The sequence below is a fragment of the Herpailurus yagouaroundi genome, unplaced genomic scaffold (genome assembly GCF_014898765.1).
Source record: "Herpailurus yagouaroundi ecotype Mexico unplaced genomic scaffold, PumYag 187, whole genome shotgun sequence".
Taxonomy (NCBI): domain Eukaryota; kingdom Metazoa; phylum Chordata; class Mammalia; order Carnivora; family Felidae; genus Herpailurus; species Herpailurus yagouaroundi.
Genome location: NW_024412418.1, coordinates 7,844,842 through 7,853,303, shown reverse-complemented (window position 1 = coordinate 7,853,303; position 8,462 = coordinate 7,844,842). Strand labels below are relative to the sequence as shown.

Here is an 8,462-nt window from a genome sequence, read left to right as displayed (position 1 = left end):
CCCCCCCCCCCCCGTCCCCCCAGAGCTGTAATCTTCCCCTCAGCCCAGAATGTCCATCTGCCTCCCACCCCTGCAGGAATATGAGCTCCTGGTGCTGCCCGAGGCCTTCACCATCCACCTGCCACATGCCCCGAGCCTGGACATCTCTCGCTTCCGCTCCAGCCCCGCCTATCGTGACTGCCTCCAGGCCCTGAAGGACGAGTTCCACCAGGACTTGTCCCGTCACTACGGGGCTGCTGCCCTCAAATACCTCACTGCCCTGCAGCACCCCCCAGGCCCCACCTGACCCCCCCAGGCTGGGCCTGCAGTGGCTCCCCCCTGCCTCGCCCCCCACCCCCACCTTGGCTCTCACACGCTCCCTGCAGACACTGGAGCAGCCTTGCCACCCATCCCACCCTCCCTGCTATTTAAATTATTGAAGGTCTCAGTGGAAAGGGCTTCAGTTGGAGCACCTGTGGGGTGGGTCCTGGGGGCCTCCCCGTGCTGCTATGGCTGGGGTCTAGTCTCACTCTGCCCCAGTGGTTTGGGGGCTGGTTCCCCTAGCTTCATCTGTACATCTCTTTTTCGTAATTAAAAGGTTTTAAAGCCCTTTTGCACGTTCCTTCTGGTTTGGGGGCATGAGGGTGTGGGTCAGCCGGGAAGGTGCGGCGTCTCCCTGGAGTCGCAGTGGGGCCCGGACCCTCCCCCGGAGGCCCACCCTCCCCTGCCCCAGACCCAACACCATGAGGCTGAGAGACTTTATTTGGCTTTATTTAGTAAAATGTTAAAATAAATAAATACAAATTGATCAGCTGCTCTGGATCCCCCCCCACCCCCTCAAAACAAAAATGAAACAAACAAAAACAAAAACTTTGAAGCACAAAACTCCAAATACAAGTTCTACCAAGACTGAAATCACAAAGGGCGTGGACAAGAGACAGGATTGGGGGCTGGCTGGCTCTTTTCTGCTCGGAGCTTGCTGACCTCTGGCTGCCCATCCTGTCCTGCCTGACTGCAGCTTACCCTGGGCTGAGGACCCAACGACACAGAGGTGCAGGGGCCAGAGACTGCTGTGGGGGATGGCGGAGTCCTCAGGGAGGAAGGGCTTCTGGGAGGGGGGAGCAAAGTGGAATTTGTGAGCCCTGCCCTTCCTCTACGAGGGCTATTTTTAAGAGTTCCGCCCTGGCTCTCTGGAGGGGGCGACCCCCAGCTTCCTCCCCTTCACTGTTGCCAGAGGGCCAGAGGAATCTTCTCAGGGGCCGCCCCCTCCCTTGGAGAGGAGCTGGCACTGAGGACGGCTGTAAGTCAAGGTGAAAATGGGTCTCCTGTTTCCTGCCAAGGGTGCCCAGCTGAGGGGTGGGGGTGAGGCCCACAGTCATTCACGCAGAGCAGAGTTGCCCCCATCCAGCGGAAGCCGTGGAATCTGGAGAACTCAGGGCCTGGAAAACACCTGGGCCCACCGTCCATCCTACTACCCAGAAGAGCCTTTTACCCCTGGGGTAAAAGTCTCCTAAATTAAGCCCTTTGGATAAATAAGAAAGACCACACCCCAGAAGGGAGTGGAGGGAGGAAACCGCGTAGAGATTGGGAGCGAGAGCCCAGAGGGGCTCCACTGGTCCCAAGAGGAAGTATCAGAGATGGCTGGAGGGGCAGCTGTACACGCAGACTGGGTGAGCTGGACACAGTCACCCTCCTTTACGGGGAGGCCTGGGGGCGGCAGTTGTGCCCGTTCATGCTGCCTGTTGAGCCTGAGCCAAGAAGAGGCAGGGACAGGCAGGCCCTGCAGGGCAACCGGGCACTCGGGACGGTGCCAGCTGGGGGCTGCGGCCGCCGTGTGGCAGCCCCACACAGGGATGGCCCCACCAGGGGCTGCCCCCAGCCCGGCTGCCCCCAAGGGCCTGATAAGGAAGGGAGAAACAGAACTCTGGATGAGCTCAGCAGAGGTGAGACAAGACCCAGCAGGCCCCACGAAAGAAGAAGGCCCCGCGGGCGGCATTGGCAAGACTGGGAGGTGGGAGATGACCGCAACGTGACCTCATTGCCTCCGGGGTGCAGTGCCCATGCCACCGGGGCCGGCCAGGGCCAGCGGCTCGAGGGCAGCCTCCTCCCAGTCCCAGACCAGCCCCTCCCTGGCCCCTGAAGTGATTGCAAAGCCAGCTGGTCTGAGATGTGCCTTGTGAGCAGCTAAACCCGGTCGTGGGGAACGAGCGGCAGAGGGAAGGAGAAAGAGGGAAGTGGAGACAGCCCAGGTGAGGCAGTCATGACCGTGTGTCTCAGGTCGTCACAAGCACCCACAGGTCTGGGGGACACAGACACATTGTCTCTTGGCAGGACAATAAAGGAAAAGGAGATGGGGTGACCGGGGCCTTCTGATGGCAGTAAGTAGAGTTTTGGAATTTGAGTCTAGACTGTGGGTTTGGGGGCAGGGTTGCATTTTGTACTCCACACTGACAGCTCCTAGCTGCACTTTAGGAAGAATCCATACCCCAACCCCGGACGAGGCGAGGGTGTGAGTACTCACAACAGGCAAAATACTGGCCGAGTCCTAGCTCTACCCTCACCGCTGTCCCCCCTGCCACCCTGACAATTCTCAGGCGGCTCCTTTCTGAGCAAAGGCCCCTAGTGATGATCGTTTCCGAACTTCTTTCAAGAAAAGATAGGTATCGTGTGGCCCGGACAAGTCAAATGCGAGAGCTTAAGAGCGGGCGCACAGCCTGCTGCTGGGCTCTGAACCTCCGCCAACTATTCCTCCAACTAGTCCAGGCATCTCCAAAGCTCCCTGACTAGTCGTAGCACCTTGGTTTCTGCAGGAGAAAAGGGAGCTCCTCTGTCCCCCTCAGGCAACTTTGCAGCCAGGGTCGGACTCTGAGGCCTGTGTAGCCACCCTTCACCCCAAGATGAAATGGCCAGTAGGGATGAGGCATATTTGACCTAAGAAGTGTCTCTTTCTCTTGCATTTGCTTTCAGGTTTCTAACTGGGATTTCTGGGCCTAAGTGGGTGAGGGAGAAAGTAACATGGCCTCGTCCGCCCCTCCTAGACCCTGGCCATTATGGAGTAGGGGGCGGGCTTGAGAGAAGAGGTCCCGGGAGGGCTGGGGCACAGAGCGCCTGCCTTCCTTCTGTGGGCCCAGGCATGCGACGGGGCCAAGATCTCCGGCGGGAGCACACACGTGACAAATTTACTTCCCACGAGGCAAGATGACAGACATGATCCAAGTCTTTCAGAACCCTGGTTTTCTCAAGGAGACCGGCCGAGCCAAGGCAAGCACAGGGATTCCAGCCACAGGTCACCCAGGAAGCTTGTGAATGTGCAAAGGGCAGTAAACTCCGTCTCCTGTACCCGAAGCCAGCAGGCAGAGAATTCGGCTGGAGATTCAGACCTCTCCAAAGGCAAGACAGACACAAAGGCCACCCTGGGGCTCTTTGTCTCAGAGACCCCACACACCCTCAAGACTTCTCGCTCCTTTGTTCATTCTAAGCACCAAGGGCTGATGCAGCCAGCCTGCCCCCTGCACCCTCCCTCGCCAAGGCTAGCAGTCACTGGCCAAGTCCTTCAAAGTTGTCCCCCAGGCACTCACAATGCTGGTGGCTGAAAGACTGAAAGCAGCACCAAAGGAAGGGATCTTATTTAGGCACCAGCCTTTTGCTCTAGCAAAATCCGAGGAGACAAATGGGCAGGGTAGGGCCCTGATACCGTCCACACTCCAGCTGAGCTTTGAAAACAGAAGCCCAGACCCCTGCTCCAAGAAGGGAGGACAGTCCTTTCCAAGGAGGGGAGAGTGGTGGGAGGGCTCGTGCTGCCCCTCAAGGCCGCAGCGTCCAGAGGACAGAAGTCATGGAGACTAGCCCACCAGTCTTGAGACACAAACACAGCAAAATGTCATCATGATCAGCAGGTTCTGTGCTAAAAAATTATAACTACACAGCATTTTCTCCAGTTCTGACACCTTTTTAATAGAAATCACTGTTTTTAGGAAACAAATAGCACTTTTGTAATTTTTTTTTACAATGTTTCTTACCTTGATCTTAATTTAAGTAACACTAGGAAGACCTCAATATCTTTTATTTTCCTTTTTAATTTAAAAAAAAGTTGTTGTTGTTTTCCCCAGATACAAAGATTTTTGCCCTTGCATAAAAACAGTGCCCCGAACGATGACACAGGACTCACACGGACTCACTGGACCTCACTGACACTATGATTCCTATTCTACCATGCACGGCCTCGACTACCCTTAATTGACTGTCAGCCTGAAAAACAGCTTTTCTATTCCTTATTTTAGTTTTTGTTACCAAAAAAGTAAAGTAAACAACAAAATAAAACTTTTTCTTAAAGAAAAACAAAAGCAACAACAAAAACTTAAAAAAAGAGGAAAGAAACATCTCCATTCAATTCACACACACCTGGGTCGCGTGCTGCTTCGCTCAGAATCTTCTCTTCTTATAAATATAGAAAAGGGATGGAGCTTGTTTTCAAGTAAAAATCACTGATCCACCTTTTTTCCTTCCTCGACACACACACCCTTCTTCCCTGCCCGGGCAATGGCCAGCCGAGGCCGGGCCTGCTCTGCTCGTTCTTGGAGAGGGAAGGTAACCGGATCATCCACGGGGATGCGCGCCAATTTGCCAAAGCAGGGAAGGAACGCGGGGAGCGGTGGGGGCGCCCACGGAAGGAAGCAGAGCGCGCGGGAGAAGAACCTTGTTCTTGCCGTCCACCTCTCCGTGTACCGTGCCCCTCCCCAGGCGATAGGAAATACTGCTTACTTGATATATTTTTCCCACCCTCCTGGCTCCCTCCCATTCCCTCCCATCCCTCCTCTGGGCACTGGGGTTGGTTAAATCTCGATTTCCTTTTTTTTTTTTTTTTTTTTTTTGGTTTTATAGTAGTGAAAGTTTAGAAACAGGAAAGCCCACACACTCTTTGGACTCGTCTTCTCTACCTAAACAAACGGCTCCGCAAATAAGGGTCTGAAACCTGCTCTCCTCCCTCCGCCCGTCCCTGCTCCCCACCCAACAAAACAGAAACAAACCCATGGTGGCTGTGGAGGCTGCTGCAGGCACACACTGGTGTATAATAGAGAGAGTAAATATATTATTTCACTTGGCATGATGCTGGCAAAGAACCTCCAGCTGGCACTATTTCATGTAACATGGTCCAATCTTTGCATGTACACACAGAACAAGAAGGATCAATTGGCAAACTCTGGTGCCACCTGGCACAAGCATCTTCTCTCTCTCTGGAACCAAAGAACCAAAAGAATTCTGTACTTTCCAGAAGAAATCCGGCTTTGCTTTTCTAGAGTCTTCAGTGTTTTTGCTCTCCTTGCCGCCGGGATCCCGTGGCTTCTCCTCGCGGGGCTCTGTTATTTAGTCTCATCCCCCTGGGTACAGTTCGCTGTGCAGCTCTGGGAGGAGGGGGAGTGGGCCGGCGTGGAGGTGGCGGCAATGGCAGGGGGGGTGCAGTCCGGGCCGTTGGACACGGCCCCCACAGTGGCCTCAGAGTCTACGGGTTTGGAGAGGTCGATGCCGTGGATGAGGCGGATCAGCTGTTTTACCTTCTCCAGGGAGCTGTGCATCTCCTTCTGCCGGGCCAGGATGGTGTTCTTCATTTCCATGCATTTCTGCAGCAAATGAGAAGGGCAGTGGCGCTGAGCCTCTGTGGCTGTTCCGACAGGCCTGGCAGCCCTCTCCGGGTAAAAGAACCTGCTGGCTTGGGCGCAGCCCCTGCCCCTTGCTCTGCGCTGCACTGGAGGGGCCTCTGAAGCCACGCCACCCGCCACCCACGGGGAGGAGGAGGCCCCACAGGCGGGAGGGAGAGGGCAAGTGAGTGGTTTAGAAGCCAACCAACCCTGCTTGACACTAGGACTTAAAGCCCCATGTGAATTGCCGCTCTAGGACTACAAAATAAAAGTCATTTAAAACAACATTCCCAGAGCTGCGCTGAAGCTGGTTTGGGCAGGTTTTGTTTGGTATGCAAATGGGTGCTAATACGTTCAGGACGGGACTGAGCTATCCAGGACAGGGAACGAATGAGCCAATGGTGGTGTCCGGATCCAATGTGAGGGCCTATTGAGGATCGCCCAGTCAGCAAGAATTCAGAGGCAGGGCCTGGGGTAGCACGGTGATGTTTGGGAGAATCAAAGACTACAGCCAACAGAAACCCTTCGGCTCGGTCACGGACTTGTGGTTTTTTGTCCTTTTGCCCAAGGTCTCCCACAGCTGCTGGCTTCTGTTCTGGGCAGGGAAAGGGATGTGAAAGCTACATGCCATGGGTAGTATGGTGATGAGGGGAAAGCAGCTGAATGGGACAGCTCAACTGTCACCAAGTTCAGGGTACTACCTGGTGTCCGTGAGGGCTGAAGCTACCTCACTCCAACAAGGGGAGGGCGACCTACTCATTGAGAAATAAAACTTGCTTTGGAGGGGCCTCAGAATCTCCGCTGCAAATACACCCCTGGTTCCCACCTGGACAGGCCAGGCTGGGCAATATTTATTTCCAGTACTTGTCTCCAGGATCCTCTCTTCCTCAGGCGGGTCAGCAACACCTGGAGACGCAATCAGCAGGGTGTGGAAGAAAGGACGGGATGGGAGGGCCATGCGGAAAGACCACTAACTAGGACAGTGAGAAAGGCTTCTATGCAGGGACCGGATCTGTGTCGGCCCGGCGTCGGGAGAGGCTCCATACCCCTCCCAAACCCTTTCGGCTCGAGAACACACAGGGCTGATGGCCACACTGCGGGAGCTGCTGCTTCGCATCTTCAGCCCTGAGACCGAAAATCCACTCTCCGATCAAAGCCCACAGGAGGTTCCAGGGCACCATCTACTAACCGGCTACCTGTCCTCAGGGCCAAAACTGTAACTGGAGGCAAACTTGGTGTCTGCCCAAGTTAACTGTGGCGATAAGCTGGAGGGCCTTGAAAGGGCCCTGGGGAGCCCCAAGTACTGTCATGCGGGTGAAAGGGACCGTATCTGCGCCCACCGCCAAAGGGATGAGCTTACTTTACTTACACTTATAGAATTGCTGAGCTGTTTCACCTTCTGCTCTAGTTGTTCTCGCTCTTGTTTTAAGTCTGAACTCCATTTAAGTAATTTCTGTTTCTCTTCTTCTTTTGCTGGGAAAAAAAAAAAAAAAGGAATTGTTTTTAACAATACATTCTTTGAAAAGGCCACTGTGTTCAAAATGCTGACCAAAGAAGGTATTTTGCCCAAAGCTCCCCCTGACCTCCACAGTCACTGTGCAGAACATGCCCACCTAGACCTTGCCTTTAAAAAAAAAAAAAAAAGTTTGGGGCGCCTGGGTGGCGCAGTCGGTTAAGCGTCCGACTTCAGCCAGGTCACGATCTCGCGGTCCGTGAGTTCGAGCCCCGCGTCGGGCTCTGGGCTGATGGCTCGGAGCCTGGAGCCTGTTTCCGATTCTGTGTCTCCCTCTCTCTCTGCCCCTCCCCCGTTCATGCTCTGTCTCTCTCTGTCCCAAAAATAAATTTAAAAAAAACGTTGAAAAAAAAAAAAGTTTATTTATTTTGAGAGAAATAGAGAAAGTGTGTGCACAAGCTGGGGAGAAGCAGACAGAGAATCCTAAGCAGGATCCATCTGTCAGCACAGAGCCCGACACAGGGCTCGAACCCACAAACCACAAGATCATGACCTGAGCCAAAATCAAGAGCCAGATGCTCAACAGACTGAGCCACCCAGGCACCCCCAGACCTTCCTTTTTATGCGTACAGGTATGCTAAGACAGATCGCAGTGGTGTGGGCTTGGCTGTACATAAATAAGATGTGGCTTTCTCATTTTTCCTCCCCAAGAAAAGTACTATATAAGCTTTTCATTTTTTTCAGTAAAAGCTTTTCACTTTTAACCTCAAATTTCCTTCTGAAAACAAAACAAACGCTGCCTTCTAGTACATTTTTTTAAGCAAGGGGAGGCTTACCACAAAAGAGGATGTGGATGATTCTTTACCTGCTTTGTAGGCGATATAGGAATGAACAATTGCTAAAGTTCCGGGCCATGGAATTGCTTCTTCCTTCTTCAGCATCTGAAATGAAGTTTAGAATTTTACCTTGAAAGGAGGTATAAACACACATCCCCTGTGCAGCAACAAGCAACATGTCTGTAGCAACTGGCAGACAAAATCCAGGAAGGATTTATGGTGACAGGCTTGCAAAACCCCTGAAGTTCCAGATACCAGTCTGACAGAATGAGGTTCAATGGTGGGAAGAAGTCAAGCCACCCGAGCCCCAGTTTAAAAAGAGGCTGGGACGTGGCTGGGCATTCCTATCTCCTCATATGTGCCACATAACACCCAAGTGCTCTGACAACCAGAACCACCAGCATATAAGCTACAAGCCTGCACCATGGCAGCAGCCACTGGCAGTTTCGGCCTTGATCCGCCTGTCTCAATTTCAATTTTTTTGTTAATGTTTATTTATTTTTGAGAGGGAGACAGAGAGAGAGAGATACAGAGGCGGGGGGCGGGGGGGGGGGGAGG

General features: G+C 53.4%; 2 protein-coding genes and 1 long non-coding RNA gene across 21 annotated transcripts in view; 2 read left to right on the top strand and 1 right to left on the bottom strand.

The window, feature by feature from the left end:
• Positions 1–592, top strand: part of LARGE2 (LARGE xylosyl- and glucuronyltransferase 2) — a 6,345-nt gene extending 5,753 nt beyond the window's left edge. For both annotated transcript variants that reach the window (XM_040495344.1, XM_040495343.1), the window contains exon 16: positions 77–592. In XM_040495344.1, the coding sequence (XP_040351278.1) occupies positions 77–286 (210 nt within the window). In that variant the 3' untranslated portion in view covers positions 287–592. The remainder of the gene's footprint in view (positions 1–76) is intronic.
• A 4,230-nt stretch (positions 593–4,822) lies between these two features.
• Positions 4,823–8,462, bottom strand: part of PHF21A (PHD finger protein 21A) — a 190,697-nt gene continuing 187,057 nt past the window's right edge. For all 18 annotated transcript variants that reach the window (XM_040495324.1, XM_040495323.1, XM_040495325.1 and 15 more), the window contains 3 exons: positions 7,934–8,009; positions 6,985–7,088; positions 4,823–5,597 (listed from right to left, as the gene is read on the bottom strand). In XM_040495324.1, coding sequence (XP_040351258.1) covers positions 5,340–5,597; positions 6,985–7,088; positions 7,934–8,009 — 438 coding nt within the window. In that variant the 3' untranslated portion in view covers positions 4,823–5,339. The remainder of the gene's footprint in view (positions 5,598–6,984; positions 7,089–7,933; positions 8,010–8,462) is intronic.
• Positions 5,513–7,056, top strand: LOC121043483 (uncharacterized). Its single transcript, XR_005796844.1, has 3 exons — positions 5,513–5,618; positions 6,094–6,097; positions 7,046–7,056. It is a non-coding gene; the product is annotated as an uncharacterized LOC121043483 (long non-coding RNA).